Source organism: Rhinopithecus roxellana, chromosome 6, assembly GCF_007565055.1.
Source record: "Rhinopithecus roxellana isolate Shanxi Qingling chromosome 6, ASM756505v1, whole genome shotgun sequence".
Classification (NCBI taxonomy): domain Eukaryota; kingdom Metazoa; phylum Chordata; class Mammalia; order Primates; family Cercopithecidae; genus Rhinopithecus; species Rhinopithecus roxellana.
In genome coordinates, this window is record NC_044554.1 from 77,732,120 (window position 1) to 77,750,774 (window position 18,655).

An 18,655-nucleotide genomic window follows, 5' to 3' on the forward strand; every position below is an offset into this window, starting at 1 on the left:
GGGAAGGTGGTCTGACCTGTGCCTGTAGTTGCTCCAGTGGTTGAAGGTGGTTCCATCATTGTGGATGTGGTGAATGAGGTGGTGGTAGTGGGTGATGGGGTGGATTCAGCCGTTGTGTGGAGTGCACTGGTGACGGCTGGAGGTGAGGAGATACTCTCTGTGTGAGTGGTCCGAGCACTGCTGGCAGGCATGGAAGACAAAAATGAATATGTCCCTGGGAAGGTTGTCAAGCGGGACCTTGTCGGAGTGCTGTGTGTACTGGCAAAAGTTGGCCTCCCACTGGGAGTGGTGGCAGAGGTCATGCTGACAAAGGATAAGGTTTCTGTATTCTGGACAGTGGGAGAAGAGTCAATGACAGTTGTTGGCCTTGCAGACATGCTGGAGTCTGTGTACACTGAGGTGAGGTCTGTCATCATAAGTAATGAACTAGTGGTGGCCACAGATGAGGGAGTGATGGTTGTTGGTTGTGAGGTAGGGATACCTGTACTCAGAGTAGATGGGATCATGGATGTAGAAGTCCTCATGGTACCCAAGGTTGTGGGAACTGAGGTGATGGCAGTTGTGTATCTGCTGGCTGTGGAGTAGATGCTTGAAGAAGTGAAGCTGGAGGTACTATGTGAGGTGGTCTTGGTGGTGGTGGTGGTGGTGGTTACCAAGTTTGTGATAGGACTTTTGGCTGTTTCTGCGGTTGAGACCAAGGGAGAAGTGGGTGGAATAGAGGTGGCAGTGGATGATGTCTCTGTCACAGTGGTGGGATAGGTGATTTCAGTCGTGGAGTTTGTACCAGGGCCACTCGGAGAATTAGGATAGGTGGTCTCAGATGTAGTCATAGATGAGACATTTGTAGTGGGGAGTGTGGTCACCAAGATAGATGGAGGTATTGTGCTTGTGGTGCCACTAGTGATTGCTTCTGTGCTTGGGACATGTGTAGAAGACAGAGTCATACTAGTCAGTGATGTAAAATAATTTGTGGTTGTGAGAGGAGAGGTTGTAGTTGTCACAGAAGTCACTGTATTTGTGGAAGTGACTGATGAAGTAATGGGAGGAGAAGTCACAGCTGTTGTGAGAGATTCTGTGCACTTGTCAGTTGTCGGAGTCAGTGTGGTGGTCTCAGGGAATGTGCCTGTAGAGCTCGGGAAGGTGGTCTGGCCAGTGCCTGCAGTTGCTGTAGTGGTTGAAGGTGGTTCCATCGTTGTGGATGTGGTGAGTGAGGTGGCGCTAGCGGGTGACAGGGTGGATCCAGCTGTTGTGTGGGGTGTACTTGTGCTGGCTGGAGGTGAGGAAATAGTCTCTGTGTGAGTGGTCCTGGCACTGCTGGTAGAAATGGAAGAGGAAAATGAATATGTACTTGGGAAGCTCGTCAGGAGGGAACTTGTCTGAGTGCTGTCAGTTCTTGTGAGAGTTGGTCTCTCGCTGGGAGTGGTGACAGAGGTCATGCTTACAAGGGATGAGGTTTCTGTATTCTGGATGCTGGGGGAAGATGGAATGACACTTGTGGACATTGCTGAGGAACTGGAACCAGTGAATGTTGATGTGAGGTCTGTTTCTGTAGTCGAGAAGCCAGTAGAGCCCACAGAAGGGTGGGTGATAGTTGTTGGTATTGTCGAAGGGATGTCTGTAGTCAGAGAAGATGGGGTCATGGTTGTGGAAGTCACTATGGTACCTGAGGTAAGGGAAGCTGAGGAGATGGCAGTTGTGGATGTGCTGGCTGTGGAGTAAATGGCTGAAGAAGTGAAGCTGCGGGTACTGTGGGAGGTGGTATCGGGGGTGGTGTTGGGGAAAGTAGTCAACAAGGTGGATAGAGGGGTGGTGGTGGTGTTACGACTGGTGATCATTTCTGTGCTTGTGGCAGATGGAGAAGATAAAATGCTACTGGTGAGTGATGACAACGTATTAGTGGCTGTGGGCCAAGAGGTCGTAGTTGTCATAGAAGTCACTGTATTGGTGGGAGTGATTGAAGAACTGATGGGGGGAGGAGAAGTCATGGCTGTTGTTAGAGATTCTGTAGAAATGTCAATTGTAGGAGTCAGTGTAGTGGTCTCAGGGAATGTGGCTGTAGAGCTGGGGAAGGTGGTCTGACCTGTGCCTGCAGTTTCTACAGTGGTTGAAGGTGGTTCCATCATTGTGGATGTGGTGAATGAGGTGGTGGTAGTGGGTGATGGGGTGGATTCAGCCGTTGTGTGGAGTGCACTGGTGATGGCTGGAGGTGAGGAGATACTCTCTGTGTGAGTGGTCCCAGCACTGCTGGCAGGCATGGAAGACAAAAATGAATATGTCCCTGGGAAGGTTGTCAAGCGGGACCTTGTCGGGGTGCTGTGTGTACTGGCAAAAGTTGGCCTCCCACTGGGAGTGGTGGCAGAGGTCATGCTGACAAAAGATAAGGTTTCTGTATTCTGGACAGTGGGAGAGGAGTCAATGACAGTTGTTGGCCTTGCAGGCATGCTGGAGTCTGTGTACACCGAGGGTAGGTCTGTCATCATAGGTAATGAACTAGTGATGACCACAGATGAGGGAGTGATGGTTGTTGGTTGTGAGGTAGGGATACCTGTACTCAGAGTAGATGGGATCATGGATGTAGAAGTCATCATGGTACCCAAGGTTGTGGGAACCGAGGTGATGGCAGTTGTGTATCTGCTGGCTGTGGAGTAGATGCTTGAAGAAGTGAAGCTGGAGGTACTATGTGAGGTGGTCTTGGTGGTGGTGGTGGTGGTTACCAAGTTTGTGGTAGGACTTTTGGCTGTTTCTGCGGTTGAGACCAAGGGAGAAGTGGGTGGAATAGAGGTGGCAGTGGATGATGTCTCTGTCACAGTGGTGGGATAGGTGATTTCAGTCGTGGAGTTTGTACCAGTGCCACTCGGAGAATTAGGATAGGTGGTCTCAGATGTAGTCATAGATGAGACATTTGTAGTGGGGAGTGTGGTCACCAAGATAGATGCAGGGATTGTGTTTGTGGTGCCACTAGTGATTGCTTCTGTGCTTGGGACAGGTGTAGATGACAGAGTCATACTAGTCAGTGATGTAAAATAATTTGTGGTTGTGATAGGAGAGGTTGTAGTTGTCACAGAAGTCACTGTATTTGTAGAAGTGACTGATGAAGTAATGGGAGGAGTAGTCACAGCTGTTGTGAGAGATTCTGTGCACTTGTCAGTTGTAGCAATCAGTGTGGTGGTCTCAGGGAATGTGGCTGTAGAGCTGGGGAAGGTGGTCTGGCCAGTGCCTGCAGTTGCTGCAGTGATTGAAGGTGGTTCCATCGTTATGGATGTGGTGAGTGAGGTGGCGCTAGCGGGTGACACGGTGGATCCAGCTGTTGTGTGGGGTGTACTTGTGCTGGCTGGAGGTGAGGAAGTAGTCTCTGTGTGAGTGGTCCCGGCACTGCTGGTAGACATGGAAGAGGAAAATGAATATGTACTTGGGAAGCTCGTCAGGAGGGAACTTATCAGAGTGCTGTCAGTTCTTGTGAGAGTTGGTCTCTCGCTGGGAGTGGTGACAGAGGTCATGCTGATAAGGGATGAGGTTTCTGTGTTCTGGATGCTGGGGGAAGATCGAATGACACTTGTGGACATTGCTGAGGAACTGGAACCAGTGAATGTTGATGTGAGGTCTGTTTCTGTAGTCGAGAAGCCAGTAGAGCCCACAGAAGGGTGGGTGATAGTTGTTGGTATTGTCGAAGGGATGTCTGTAGTCAGAGAAGATGGGGTCATGGTTGTGGAAGTCACTATGGTACCTGAGGTAGGGGAAGCTGAGGAGATGGCAGTTGTGGATGTGCTGGCTGTGGAGTAAATGGCTGAAGAAGTGAAGCTGCGGGTACTGTGGGAGGTGGTATCGGGGGTGGTGTTGGGGAAAGTAGTCAACAAGGTGGATAGAGGGGTGGTGGTGGTGTTACGACTGGTGATCATTTCTGTGCTTGTGGCAGATGGAGAAGATAAAATGCTACTGGTGAGTGATGACAACGTATTAGTGGCTGTGGGCCAAGAGGTCCTAGTTGTCATAGAAGTCACTGTATTGGTGGGAGTGATTGAAGAACTGATGGGGGGAGGAGAAGTCATGGCTGTTGTTAGAGATTCTGTAGAAATGTTAATTATAGGAATCAGTGTAGTGGTCTCAGGGAATGTGGCTGTAGAGCTGGGGAAGGTGGTCTGACCTGTGCCTGTAGTTGCTACAGTGGTTGAAGGTGGTTCCATCAGTGTGGATGTGGTGAATGAGGTGGTGGTAGTGGGTGATGGGGTGGATTCAGCCGTTGTGTGGAGTGCAGTGGTTATGGCTGGAGGTGAAGAGATACTCTCTGTGTGAGTGGTCCAAGCACTGCTGGCAGGCATGGAAGACAACAATGAATATGTCCCAGAGAAGGTTGTCACGTGGGACCTTGTCCGAGTGCTGTGTGTACTGGCAAAATTTGACTTCCCACTGGGAGTGGTGGCAGAGGTCATGCTGACAAAGGATGAGGTTTCTGTATTCTGGACAGTGGGAGATGAGGGAATGAGAGTTCTTGGTCTTGCAGACATGCTGGAGACTGTGTACACTGAGGTGAGGTCTGTCATCATAGGTAATGAACTAGTGAGGCCCACAGATGAGGGAGTGATGGTTGTTGGTTGTGTGGTAGGGATACCTGTACTCAGAGTAGATGGGATCATGGATGTAGAAGTCATTATATTACGCAAGGTTGTGGGAACTGAGGTGATGGCAGTTGTGTATCTGCTGGCTGTGGAGTAGATGCTTGAAGAAGTGAAGCTGGAGGTACTATGTGAGGTGGTCTTGGTGGTGGTGGTGGTTACCAAGTTTGTGGTAGGACTTTTGGCTGTTTCTGCGGTTGAGACCAAGGGAGAAGTGGGTGGAATAGAGGTGGCAGTGGATGATGTCTCTGTCATAGTGGTGGGATAGGTGATTTCAGTCGTGGAGTTTGTACCAGGGCCACTCGGAGAATTAGGATAGGTGGTCTCAGATGTAGTCATAGATGAGACATTTGTAGTGGGGAGTGTGGTCACCAAGATAGATGGAGGGATTGTGTTTGTGGTGCCACTGGTGATTGCTTCTGTGCTTGGGACAGGTGTGGAAGACAGAGTCATACTAGTCAGTGATGTAAAATAATTTGTGGTTGTGAGAGGAGAGGTTGTAGTTGTCACAGAAGTCACTGTATTTGTGGAAGTGACTGATGAAGTAATGGGAGGAGAAGTCACAGCTGTTGTGAGAGATTCGGTGGACTTGTCAGTTGTAGGAGTCAGTGTGATGGCCTCGGGGAATGTGGCTCTAGAGCTGCGGAAAGTGGTCTGACTTGTTCCTGTAGTTGCTACAGTGGTTGAAGGTGGTTCCATAGTTGTGGAAATTGTAAATGAGGTGGTGGCAGTGGGTGATAGGGTGGATTCACCTGTTGTGTGGAGTGTACTGTTGCTGGCTGGAGGTGAGGAGTTATTCTCTGTGTGACTGGTCCCGGCACTGCTGGCAAACATGGAAGAGGAAAATGAATATGTACTTGAGAAGGTTGTCAGGAGGGAACTTGTTGGAGCGCTGTGTGTACTTGCAAATGTTGGTGTCCCACTGGGAGTGGTGGCAGAGGTCATGCTGACAAGGGATGAGGTTTCTGTATTCTGGATGCTGGGGGAAGATGGAATGACACTTGTCGACATTGCTGAGGAACTGGAAACAGTGAATGTTGATGTGAGGTCTGTTCCTGTAGTCGGGAAGCCAGTAGAGCCCACAGAAGGGTGGGTGATAATTGTTGGTGTTGTCGAAGGGATATCTGTACTCCGAGAAGATGGGGTCATGGTTGTGGAAGTCACTATGGTACCTGAGGTAGGGGGAAGTGAGGAGATGGCAGTTGTGGATGTGCTGACTGTAGAGTAGATGACTGAAGAAGAGAAGGTGGGAGTACTGTGGGAGGTGATCTCAGGGGTGGTGATTACCAAGTTTGTCATAGGAGTTGTGGCTGTTTCTGTGGTTGGGAGAGAGGAAGAGGTGGGTGGGAGAGAAGTCTCCATGGACAATGTACCTGTCATACTTGTGGAGCAGGTGATTTTGGTTGTAGAGTCTATCACAGTGTTGGTGGGAGAAGTAGGGTAGGTGGGCTCAGATGTAGGTGTAGACCTGGTGATGGTAGTGGGGAGTGTGGTCACCAAGGTAGATAGAGAAGTGGTGTTTGTGATACCGCCGGTGATTTTTTCTGTGCTCAGGACAGGTGTGGAAGATAACATGGTACTGATGGGTGATGACAGTGTATTAGTGGCTGTGGGCCGGGAGGTGGTCTTTGTCATAGAAGTCACTGTATCTGTGGAAGTGACTGAAGAAGTGATGTGGAAAGTGGAAGTCACTGCTGTTTTGAGAGTAGTAAATACTGGGGCTGGGGACTTGGTCGTATGGACACTTCCAGTGGGCCAGGGAATCCTTTCTGTGGTTCTAATTGTAGAGAAGACCGTAGTGTGGAAGGTTGTGTCTGTGGCTGACACAGAGGAGGAGGGTGTCACTGTCACTATGGGAGTTTCCCTTGCAGTGGTGGTAGAGGGAGATGTCATGGCTGATGTTCCTTTCTCGGTAGTGGTCATAGGGTAAGTCCTGGTGACAGTGGTCACTGGCTTCTGTGTCACGGGAGTGGGGGTGTAAGAGCTGGTGAAGGCCACCTGTGTCGTGGTCACACAGATGGAGGTGGGGTGGGAGATGGTGATTGTAAAGCTCGTTGGATACACGCACTCAGTGGTGGCCGAATAGACCAATACAGTGGGTGGAGTGGTTTCAACCCTGAAAGCAAACTTGGACATCGGGGTGGTTGAGGTGTTGGAACTGACTGGAGAGGTGAGCAGTGTTTCAGAGATGAGTGTGTCATGGGGAGAGGTAACGAGCATCATAGGTTCATTTTCCCTGTGGCCAGGAGCAGGCGAGGCGAGCTGGGGGACACCGAGTGGCCGCCCAGCCGGGTCTCTGGAGTGTGGAGAATTGCTGAGCACAGCGCGGACTGCTTCCGCCCTGGGGAAACGTATGTGAGAGATGGATGTGGCCGTAGATACAGTTCCTGCATTGGTGGCAGAGCAGAGGAATCCACTGGTAAATCCGTGGGTCATTTTGTCACATCACTCATGTAAGCTACTCACTCACACATTTTCCAGGCAGCATCACAGAGGGCAGGGCATGCCGCAGCTCACTCCTGCATCAGAGGCAGCTTGGAGCTGGGTGCTTTGTGGTGCTGGAGCCCACTGCCTGTCTGCTCCTAGGGGAGCAGTGGGGCATGGGAGCCCTCATTCCTCACCCAGCCTTGGCCTTGCCATGGCCGGTCCTCCTGTCCTGGGATAGCCAATGTGGGCAGAGCCTCCCTCCCCTCCCTTCCCTCCTCTGGTCACACCCAGGCCCCTCCTCCCTCTGCCCCTTCCTCTCCTCCCCCTGCTCCTGCCTGGAGTCCTCCCATCCCTTCCATTAACCTTCTGCTCCCACCATGGCTTCTCCCTGCACCCTGCTGCTGTCTGGGCTGACTCCCGCTTTCAAAGAGAATAAGAGAGAACACAGCCAAATCTTAGCAGGGGACGCATCACAAAAACCATGAGACAGAGAAAGCTGCACAAAGAGGGCCAGGCGCAGTGGCTCACGCCTGTAATCCCAGCATTTTGGGAGCCCAAAGCAGGTGATCACCTGTGGTCAGGAGTTCCAGACCAGTCTGGCTAACATGATAAAACCCCATCTCTACTGAAAAAAAAAATACAAAAATTAGCCAGGTGTGGTGGCGTGCACCTGTAGCTGAGGCAGAACAATGAAGAATCACGTGAACCTGGAAGGCAGAGGCTACAGGGAGCCAAGGTCGCACCACTGCACTCCAGCCTGGGCGACAGAGCAAGACTTCCTCTCCAAAAAAAAAAAAAAAAAAAAAAACCGCACAGGTAACATGGTAACATCAAGGAGAAACAGAGGCTAAGCTCACATGCTAATGACTTCAAGGGGCATGGAGTGAGGACCACGCGGAGAGGTGGAGAGACAGGATGGAGAAGGAAACTTCCAGAAGGAGCTACCTCAGCAGTCATGTGTGATGAGTTCTGGAGACCTTAAGGCTTAGTGGTGAGTGTTCATCACAAAAATAGACATATTTTTCTATAACTATTCCATTTTGGCCACAGGATTCATTAGTTTCCAAACACGAACCCCAGCATGTGGATTTCAACCCATTTCACAGATGGTGTGACTTAGGATCAGAGATCCCATTGTTGGGGGCGGTCACAGGCAAGGAAGACGGGCAGCCACAGCAGACGAGAAGTGGAAAATACTGGACCTGCTGCCCCTCACCTCAGGCACAGCCCATCTTGTGGTTGAGAGCTGGGGTGTCAAGTCTCAGCCTAGCTCGCGGATGTCAGGGAAGTGGGGTCAGGAATTATGAGAAGCCCCAAGTTACACCACTTGACTCCAGGATGTGCCCCTGGAGGTGACTGAGAAGGGAACTCATGGGCCTCTGGGGTCAGGGATCAGAGGCAGACACTGGAGAACAGGGACAAGAGAAGTACAGAGGAATTGTGGGGTGTTCCTGCAGGGCAGAAGAGAGAAGTCTGGGACCCCATGCGGGGTAGTCTCAGACGCACTCCTGGAAGCAAAGTGGACTTCAGAAGCTCCCTGCCCTGGTCCTAGTACCAATAGCTATGCCCAGACACATGGGCTCTGTCCAGAGTGAGAGCGTGACGGCAGAGCTGGGGAGGAGCCGCTGGGGGACAAAAGGCAAAGAGGCTGAAACCAGAAGTCGGAAACCAGGGGCAGAGGTCAGAGGGCTCTCAGGGAGGGAGAGGCCAGTTTGGAGGGGACACTGGGGCTGGGGGCGTGAGGCAGGTGACAAGAAGGAGCCAAGGCAGGAAGGGCACCGCTCTGGGAAGATGCAACTCCCACCCTCCACCCTCCAGCTGCAGATACAGGTTGGGGCGCAGCCCCTGCAACCTGTTCAGTGCTTAGTGGAGAGTGGCAGCGGGGACCCAGCTCCCTTGCTCCTTCCCAACCACGGTTTTCCCTCTACCAAACTCCTCTTCATCCCCCCGAGGCCATGCCTCGGTTCTCCCTGCACCCAGAGCTGAGAGCAGCCCCTCCTCATCCCCTGTCCCCAGGCCTCAGAGCCACCTTCTCCTCCACTCCCCTGGAACATAACATCAGGAGCTTCTCTTCAGCCCCCTCCCGCCTCTCCCCCTTACCTGTGGCCCCTGGGGAGGCCTTGAGCATCCAGAGGAGGCTGAGGAGCTCCAGCAGCTGCATTGGCCCAGCAGGCAGAGGGCTGGTGCAGAGCAGGTTCCAGGGCCAGGACAGCGGCAGGGACCGGGACGTGCACGCAATGGAAGTGCTGGTTATCTGTTCTACTGAGCACAGCCTCACCTTTGCACCACCCCACCTCACACCTCTTCCTCCCTTCTCCCTGCATCTGGACAGACGTCAGTGCTGTGGGAAGCAGGAACACGAGGAAAAAGGACAAATCCAGGAGGTGTCAGGCAGGGAGAGTTGCTGGTTGCCCAGCCCCACAGCCTGCCTGGCCCACGCGGAGCTGCCTGGAAGCTGCCCTTCCTCCTCCACGCCCATGGAGGGTACCCTTGACCAAGGGCTTGGACTCTGGAGTTTGGGCCGACTCCTGCAGCCTCTCCTTAGTTTCAATTCCTCCTGCTGGGGAGACGGTGCAACCTCGCTCTCCTTCAAGTCTGCTCTGTCCCTTAATCTGCCCTGCGGCTCCATCCTGCCCCCAACAGGACCCCACAGGCCAGACAAAACTGAGAGCAATTAACACAGAATTCTGTCTGAAGTCATTTTATTATCTGAAGAGTTGGGGCTAGGTTCCAGAAAAGGAAACATGGATGACCAAAGGAAACACTCAAAAATACTAGCCTGGGCCAGGAGTGGAGGCTCACGCCTGTAATCTCAGCATTTTGGGAGGCCAAGGTAGGCGGATCACTTGAGGTCAGGAGTTCGAGACCAGGCTGGGCAACACGGCAAAACCCCATCTCTACTAGAAATACAAAAATTAGTCTGGTATGGTGGCGGGTGCCTGTCGTCCCAGCTACTCGGGAGGCTGAGGCAGGACAATCGCTTGAACCCAGGAGGCAGAGGTTGCAGTGAGCCAAGATCACACCACTGCATTTTCGCCTGAGCAACAGAGCAAGACTCCATCTCAAAAAAAAAAAAAAAAAAAAGTAGTTTGGACCTAGCACATTGGTTGACCTTCCTAGGTGGCAACTATTAGGAAGATTGAGTCTATCCAGTTTGGGCAAAGGTATGAAGAATAGATGTTCTCGCCCGGAAGGTGGGTTTACAGGTGGGTTGGTTTGCTTTAAAAGGGTAATTTGAGGCTGGGCGCAGTGGCTCATGCCTGCAATCACTTTGGGAGGCCAAGGCGGGCAGACCACTTGAGGTCAGGAGTTTGAGACCAGCCTGGCCAAAAGGGTGAAACCCCGTTTCTACTAAAAATACAAAACTTAGCCAGGCTTGGTGGCGCACATCTATAATCCCAGCTACTCGGGGGACTAAGGCAGGAGAATTGCTTTTTTGAGACAGAGTCTCACTCTGTCATCCAGGCTGGAGTGCAGTGACATGATCTCGGCTCACTGCAAACTCTGTCCTAGTTCAAGTGATTCTCCTGCCTCAGCCTCCTGAGTAGCTGGGATTACAGGTGTGTGCTGCCATGCTCAGCAATTTTTTTTTTTTTTTTTTTTTTTTGTATTTTTGCTAGAGAGCAGGTTTTGCCATGTTGGCTGGGCTGGTCTCGAAATCCTGGCTTCAAGTGATACACCCACCTCAGCTGCCCAAAGTGCTGGGATGACAGGTATAAGCCACTACGCCTGGCCCAGCATCTGTTGCTTGATTTTCTTCCTACTCTCTGCACCCTCTTCTGGGTACTCCAGTGCACACTGAGAACTGGTGAGGTTCTGGAGAAGCAGACAGTAGAATGAGGGAAGACTACCCTGAGAAGGCAGGAAAATCATTTCCACTGCTCTGCAGGGGAGCTAAGGCGCAGGAATGCCCTGAAAGATGAGGGGACATGTGCTGGATTGAGCGTGATGTTTGCTGGGGAGAGAGTGGTGGTGCAGGTGCATTTGTAGGTGACAAGAGCAGTAAGACCAAGCTGAGATGTTTATTTATGTATTTATTTGAGACAGAGTCTTGCTCTGTCACCCAGGCTGGAGTGCCGTGGTATGATCACAGCTCACTGCAGCCTCCACCTCCCAGGTTGCAGCAATTCTCCTGCCTCAGTCTCCCAAACAGCTGGGATTACATGTACACACCACCAGGCCCAGCTAATTTTTGTATTTTTAGTAGAGACGGGGTTTCACCATGTTGGCCAGACTGGTCTCAAACTCCTGACCTCAGGTGATCCACCCCTCTTGGCCTTCCACAGTGCTGGGATTACAGGCATGAGTCACCACATCCGGCCCCATAAGCTGAGATGTTTAGACATCAGAGGAACCTCTATGGGCTGAGTAGGCCTGGAAATACCTCTGTAGGGCAGATCAGCGTCAGAGAGGCCATTGAGAGGCACCCAAAGCCATCCTGGGAGAAGGACATGAAGGTCCAGCTGGAAACCCGACTCTCCTGGAAATGGGGGCTCCACTTGATGGTTGGCTGAGGGGCACTGAGATGGATGGTCCAGGAGGCTGTGTTGACTGGAAAGAGAGGAGCCTCTTTTTGCTGGATGACAAGGGTTTCCAGTTGAGTCTGTTGAGTTTGGGGTGATGGTGAGGTTTCTGGGTGGAGCTGTCCTGGAGGCCTTGGGTCTCAGGGGAGGGCTTCTGGGATGGGTCCACTGCCATTGCCCCAGCCCCTGCTATGGGCCGAGGTATGAAAATGTGGGTGCTCACCGTGCACTGAAACAGCCAGCACCTTAGTCTTGAACTTTGCAGCCTTCAGAGCTGTGAGAAATAAATCTCTATTTTTTTTTTTTTAGATGGAAGTCTTGCTTTGTTGCCCAGGCCTGCCTCGAACTCCTGGGCTTAAGCTATCCTCCCACCTCAACCACCCAAAGTGCTGGGATTACAGGCATGACCCACCATGACCAGCCAATATCTATTATTTAAGCCATTCAGTCTATGGTCTGTGCTATGGTAGCCCAAGCTGACTAAGACAGGCTGCCTTCAAGATTTTCTCTTCATCAGCTGGGTGCAGTGGTTCATGCCTTGCAATCCCAGTGCTTTGGGAGGCCCCAGCCTGGGCAACGTCGTGACACCCCATCTCTAAAAAACAAAAAAAAATTAAGATGGGTGTGATGGCTCATGTCTGTAATCCCGGCACTTTAGGAGGCCGAGGCAGGAGGATCCCTTGAGTCCAGGAGTTCGAGACCAGCTCCGGCAACATAGGGAGACCTGGTCTCTTAAAAAAAAAAAAAAAATGAGCTGGTCATAGTGGCACATGCTTATAGTCTTAGCTACTTGGGAGGCTAAGGGGAGAAGATCTCTTGAGTACAGGAATTAGAGACGGCGGTGGGCTGTGATTGCACCATTGCACCCCAGCCTGGGTGACAGAGTAAGGCCCTGTCTCAAAAATTTTTTTCTCTTTTTATCTTTGATTTTCAGTAATTTGACTCTGACTATAATGTCTGTGGTTTGTGGTCCTTCTTTTACTTTTGGGAAATTCTTAGTGATTATTGTCTTCAAATATTTCTCCTGCCCTGTTCTCTCTCTCTTCTCCTTCTGAGATTCCAATGACATGTATGTTAGGACATTCCATATTGGACTATAGCTCTTGGGTTCTCTGTTCTGCACAAATCCCCACCACCCCTTTCTGGATTTCAGTTTGAGTAATTTTTATTGATGTATCTTCAGTCAATTGACTGAATATAAAAACTGATGTATCTTCAGTTTTTACTGACTTATCTTCATAATTATTTCCTCTACTGTGTCTTATTTACTGAACATCCTGTTGAAAAGAAGTCTTGGCCAGGTGCAGTGGCTTACACCTGTAATCCCAGCACTTTGGGAGACTGAGGTGGGAGGACAGCTTGAGCACAGGAGGTCGAGGCCAGCCTGGGCAACATAGTGAGGCCCCATCTCTACAAAAAATATGAGAAAAAATTAGCTGGGTGTGGTGATGTGCACCTGTAGTCCCAGCTACTTGAGAGGCTGAGACAGAAGGAATGCTTGAGCCCAGGAGGTCGAGGTTGCAGTGAGCTGTGATTATGCCACTGCATTCCAGCCTGGGCAACAGAGAGAGACCTTGTCTCAAATAATAATAATAACAATCTTAAAATATTAGAAAAGAACTCTTTATCTCTGATATTATGGCTTGCATTTCTACCATCCTCATTTAAAAGAGGCCTCTTGAGAGGCACCGAGAGCCACCCTGGAATAGGAGATGGACGGTCCAGGAGGCTGTATTGACTGGGAGGAAGGAGCCTCTCTTTGGTGGAAGACAAGGGTCTCCAGTTGGGCCTTTTGAGTGTGGGGTGACGTGAAGTTTCTGGGAGGAGCTGTTCTGGAGTCCTGCGGCTCCCGGACAAGGGACGCAGTCTAGAACTCTACCTTCTCCAAGTGCTGCAAAGGGCACAAGAGCCAGAAAATGCCAGGGACCCACATGGGGACTGGAACCAGTATCCTGTGTTGCGTACATGAAGCTCCAAAGTGTTCCTAGTAAGGGTCCAGGAGGGGATGGTGCAGGGGAGAGGGACCAAGTGTCTGCTCCGGAGGGGCAGGGGCAGGGGTCTGAAGGGGTCAGCACTCTTTAGCTTAGAAAGGTGAAGCTGGGAGTGGAAATGGTTAACATCTATAAATTTGGGAAGAGAGTGGTGGAGGTGAGAACAGATTTGTTCACAAAAGACAAAGGGGCAACCTTTGAAACTCGAGTGATGTAAAATCTGCAGCAATTACAAGGAGTGCTGTTTTATACAGAGAGTAATAAACTTACGCATTCAGCAAACACCAAAGGCTGGCTCTGCCTGGGCAGGTGCTCTGGAGGAGGCAGGGTGAATAAACAGTTTATAGTAGAGTTAATGAGATGGGATTGGGGCAGAAATGGCCACAGCCCAATCTGCTGCTGGAGGTACGAGAGGGGGCCTGGGGCTGGAGGGGCACAGAGGGGGCCTCTGGAGCCCTTCCATCTGGGCTGATGAGGGCACGGGGAGAGGGAGAGGCAGCGTTTGAGTTTGGTGGCGGTTGAGAAGTAGTACAGGAAGGAAGTATTATATTAACAGATGCTCAAAGGCCTTAGACAAATTCAGAACCGCATTGTCTGAACTTACACGGAGCTAGGGAGAGAATTGGGATATTGGTAATCAGATTCCCTGGAGAAGATCAAATCTTGGGTGGCACTGGGATGAGCTGGGGTCACCCACAGCTCACTGGGGTGTGGGAAGGCCCAGAGACCCCCACACCCCAAAAATATTAAAAATATTTCCAGTCCCCATGTGGGTCCCTGGCATTTTCTGGCCCTTGTGCCCTTTGCAGCACTTGGAGAAGGTAGAGTTCTAGACTGCGTCCCTTGTCCGGGAGCCGCAGGACTCCAGAACAGCTCCTCCCAGAAACTCCACGTCACCCCACACTCAATATATTAAAATATTAAAAATGGGCCAGGCATGGTGGCTCCCTCATGCTTATAATCCCAGCACTTTGGGAGACCAAGGTGGGAGGATTGCTTGAGGACAGGAGTTTGAGACTAGCATGGGCAAAAATATTTAATTTTTTAATAAAAAAAATTTTTAAAGTTAGGGCTGGGCACAGTGGCTCACGCCTGTAATCCCAGCACTTTGGGAGGCCAAGGTGGGCAGAACACAAGATCAGGAGTTCGAGACCAGCCTGGCCTACATGGTGAAATCCCCTCTCTACTAAAATTACAAAAATTAGCTGGGCATGGTGACAGGCGCCTGTCATCCCCACTACTTGGGAGGCTGAGGTAGGAGGGTTGCTTGAGCCCAGAAGGTGGAGGTTGCAGTGAGCTGAGATTCCGCCACTACGCTCCAGTCTGCTGAGCAAAAGAGCAATACTCAGTCTCAAAAAAAAAAAAAAAAAAATAGCTACAGATGCCACTGGTAGTCTCTGATCTGACATCTAAACTGCTCCCCAAGGACCCAGAATCCATTCCCAGAGCAGGGGATGGTTTTCAGAGAACTGGGGTCTGCTACAGGAGGAGAGGCGTGGGTGCAGAGAACTGGGGTCCACTAGAGGAGGAGAAGCATGAGTACAGAGAACTGGAGTTGGCTAGAGGAGGAGAGGTGCAGGTGCAGAGAACTGGGGTCCTCTAGAGGGGGAGAGGCATGGGTGCAGAGAACTGGGGTCCTCTAGAGGGGGAGAGGCATGGGTGCAGAGAACTGGGGTCCTCTAGAGGGGGAGAGGCATGGGTGCAGAGAACTGGGGTCCTCTAGGGGAGGAGAGGCACGGGTGCAGAGAACTGGGGTCCTCTAGGGGAGGAAAGGCACGGGTGCAGAGAACTGGGGTCCTCTAGAGGGGGAGGGGAGGCGTGGGTGCAGAGAACTGGGGTCCTTTAGAGGCAAAGGGGCACGGGTGCAGAGAACTGGGGTCCTATAAGGAGACGCGTGGGTGCAGAGAACTGGGGTCCTCTAGGGAAGGAGAGGCTTGGGTGCAGAGAACTGGGGTCCTCTAGAGGGGAACAGGGGCGCAGGGCGCAAATCGCCTGTCAAGTGGTGGCCATGTTCATTATTTGCTGTGTGGCCCCAGGCAAATCACTCATCTTCTCTGAGCCTCCATATCCTTATCTGCCCTGACTTCCTTACACAGTCCTCCTGGTGACAATCATATGAGCTAAATGCTGGGAAATGGCTTTGTGAAGGGCAGAACTCTCTACAAGAGGAGGGCAGGGGTCTCTGGATCTAATCAGACCTTCCCGAGCCCTCCGGAGTGGCCCTACTTGCCTGGCCTCACTCCCTCCTGCTTTCTGCACTGGCCATAGATAGATGGTTTTCTGACTGTTTTACACACGAAGGGATTCACCTGTGTTATCTTTGCCACACAACTATAAGCACCTCAGGGACAGGGGTTTTGGTTGCTTAGGGTCCGTCTCTAGCACATGGCTGGGTACACAGAGGCAATGCCACCTGCTGACTCCTGGGGCCTTCATCATCGCTGTCATCACTTCCATCACCCTCTCCTTGAATAATCTGACTAGAGAGATCTGCTGGGCCAAGCCTTGGGAGCAGGGATGCGGAGGACCCCTCCTAAGACCCATCCAGGCCCACAGCTTCCCACTCCTGTATATGAACTTAAAGGGAATCTATAAGTTATTAATAAACTCTCATAACGTCCCCAAATCCACAGAGTTCATCACTCCAGCCCTTGAAACTCTCCCATTAGCTCCTTCCCACCTGTACCTCTCTCCGAACATGTCCGGGTTGGGTAAAGAGGTCTCATCTGTCAAGGCTTAGCGGACAGAGGCAGCCTCAGAGGGCCTGAGTCCCTGGCTAGGAGGATGGTGGAACTTCCCTGGTGGGTTACCTCGAAGGTGTCCCGCAGGGCTCCAGAGACTCCCACATCAGCTCTCCCTGCCCCCTCACGACCCCTTCTGCCCACCCCACAGGCTTCAACTCAAGGTCTCCCTCTCCCACCTCTCCTCATCCCTGTCCACCCCTGCCAGGAAGGAATCAGAAAGTCTGTTCTATATGAGGGAAATCAGCGGGTCAGAGCCATCTCTCAGACACAGCCACCACCAGGCTGAGCAAGGACCCCCAAACCCCTGTCTTTTCCCGCAGCCCCTCAGCCATTTTTTAGACGGTTTTTTACTCGTGTTGTGAGACTGGAGTACGGTGGTGCCATCTTGCCTCACTGCAACCTCCACCTCCGCCTCCCACGTTCTAGTGATTCTCCTGCCTCAGCCTCCCGAGTAGCTGGGATTACAGGGGTGCCACACCATGACCAGCTAATTTTTGTATTTTTATTAGAGACGAGGTTTCACCATATTGGCCAGGCTGGTCTCGAACTCCCGACCTCAGGTGATCCACCCACCTCGGCCTCCCAAAGTACTGGGATTACAGGCATGAGCCACCACAACCGGCCCCGTCAGTCATTTCTAAATGGAGGGGATTCCCCAGGTGCACCTGAGGCTCCCCCAGGTCAAGAGAGGACACTGTCAGACACCCCTCTGGATTTCCTCTCTCCCGACCAGGGCTGGCAGCATGTGCAGTGCCCCTGTGAGGCTTGGAAAGACCCATCCCTCCAGCAGATAAAGCCCCCAGGATGAGGGCAGGCAGAGCCCACTGTCTGTGACAAAACCCCCTCATCCTCCTGGGGGGAGCCTGGAGAGCAGAAGCTGTGGATTTCAGCCACCCCACGGCCAGGGGCTGTGTGCAGATCATCCCCTGCACACCACAGGCACCCACAGGTCTCCACAGTGACCCCTTCAGCACCCCCAAGGCAAGATGAGGTCACAGCACGGGTCTCCAGCCCTGTGGCAGCCCCTTGCCATGCAAAGGGGAGGAGGCCACCTGCAGCCCTGCTGCCTGAGGTAGGGGCGTGTACTATGACCACCCAAGAGCACTGGACCCGGAGCATCAGCCCAGGAGCACTCACCCTGTGTCAATGTAGCAGTAAAGGACGCGCAGAGCCAGAGAGCCAGCGTCGGAATCCAGATCACCAGCATTTCCCGGGGAACAGGCCCCTGGCTGCCCGTCTTCCCCCGTCAAGAGGGACCAAGAAATGAAAGCCTCCCAGGAACGGATCAGCTATAAAAAGGACCCCAGAGACCTTTGTCTTGAAGAAGAGCAGTGCCTGTCCCAGGGTAGTGGTGAGGTGATGGCATTGAGCAGGTAGCGCGTGGTGACCACGGGGAGTTAAATGAAGGGCAGCCTGTCCACCCTCCTCCCTCATAAGTCCTGGAGAAGTCACTGCGCTGAGCCAGGGTCCCTCTCTCTCAGCGGAAGTCAGAGGCATTCTGGGTGGGGCAGTGCAGGAGGGAGGGATGGCGGCTAAAGGTGTGAGCACACCATGGGTGCCAAGAGGTGGGGGCCAAGAAGAGCCGGAGGGCAAGTGACCATGGAGGGAGAAGTTCAGAACCGTGAAAGGGGCAGCCGGCAACAGGCCAGAGCAAGTGAAGGACCCTCCACTCCCACCCCCGAGAAGCCCCTCTCTCTTCCAGCCATCCCTCCCCATCCCCCGCCTCGACATGGTCCTTTCCAAATGTCCAGGTCTTTCCCTGGGGTCCCCAGCTTCCAGCCCTTCTCCTGGGCGGGGTGACCACTCACACCTGAGACTTTATGGTCCTGGTCTCCACCCCTGGCCAGACACAGAGGTGACGAAAGGCCATGGCCCGTCCCTGTCCCAGGCAAACATCACAGGGGCCTCTCCCAAGCCCGCACCCAAAGACCCAAGGGGACATGTTATTTCTGAACACCCTCGACTCCTCAGACAGGCCTGACTGCCCACAACAGCAGGAACAGAAGTGCCCTGTGCCAGCACAGACAGGCTCTGTTGTGTGCCTCTGCTATCAGGGTTTGGGAGCCTTGTGGGGGATCAAGATCTTTGGGGAGGCCCAGCTTTACCCATCCTTGTAAAGGGTGACTGGACCAGGCAGCCCTAACCCCTGGACCACCCAACTCCCTGACCCAGCACCAGGGGTCCAATTGCTCCCTAAGCCCCCAGTGTCAAGGTCAGGGCAGTGGTGGGGGTGGGGAGAGCACGGATGACAAAGCCCAAGGGGCCCCTGCCCCGAGTCGCTCCCCAACAAAATGGGTTCCCTCCCAACCTCTGTGCTTTCTATGAAGAACATCATGGCCCCCAAGGGCTGCCCACAGAAC

At 52.5% G+C, this 18,655-nt stretch overlaps 1 protein-coding gene across 1 annotated transcript; it reads right to left on the reverse strand.

Moving 5' to 3' along the window:
• Positions 1 to 426: 426 nt before the first annotated feature.
• LOC104673875 (mucin-3A-like) lies at positions 427 to 9,276 on the reverse strand. Its single transcript, XM_030932002.1, has 6 exons — positions 9,138 to 9,276; positions 2,546 to 6,997; positions 2,302 to 2,393; positions 1,493 to 1,746; positions 947 to 1,057; positions 427 to 574 (listed from the first exon to the last, which is right to left on the reverse strand). The coding sequence occupies exons 1-6, from the start codon at positions 9,196 to 9,198 to the stop codon at positions 427 to 429; spliced, it is 5,118 nt and encodes a 1,705-aa protein (XP_030787862.1). The 5' UTR covers positions 9,199 to 9,276.
• Positions 9,277 to 18,655: the final 9,379 nt, after the last annotated feature.

Bases quoted from the DNA above. Each gene is read 5' to 3' on its own strand.
- LOC104673875 (XM_030932002.1), bottom strand. From the start codon at position 9,198: ATGCAGCTGCTGGAGCTCCTCAGCCTCCTCTGGATGCTCAAGGCCTCC. The intron at 2,394-2,545 runs GTATCCCTACCT...CCCACTGTCCAG, and splicing joins CCCATCTACTCTGAGTACAG to AATACAGAAACCTTATCTTT. The intron at 1,747-2,301 runs GTCCCGCTTGAC...CACCTCCCACAG, and splicing joins ACACACAGCACCCCGACAAG to TACCCGCAGCTTCACTTCTT.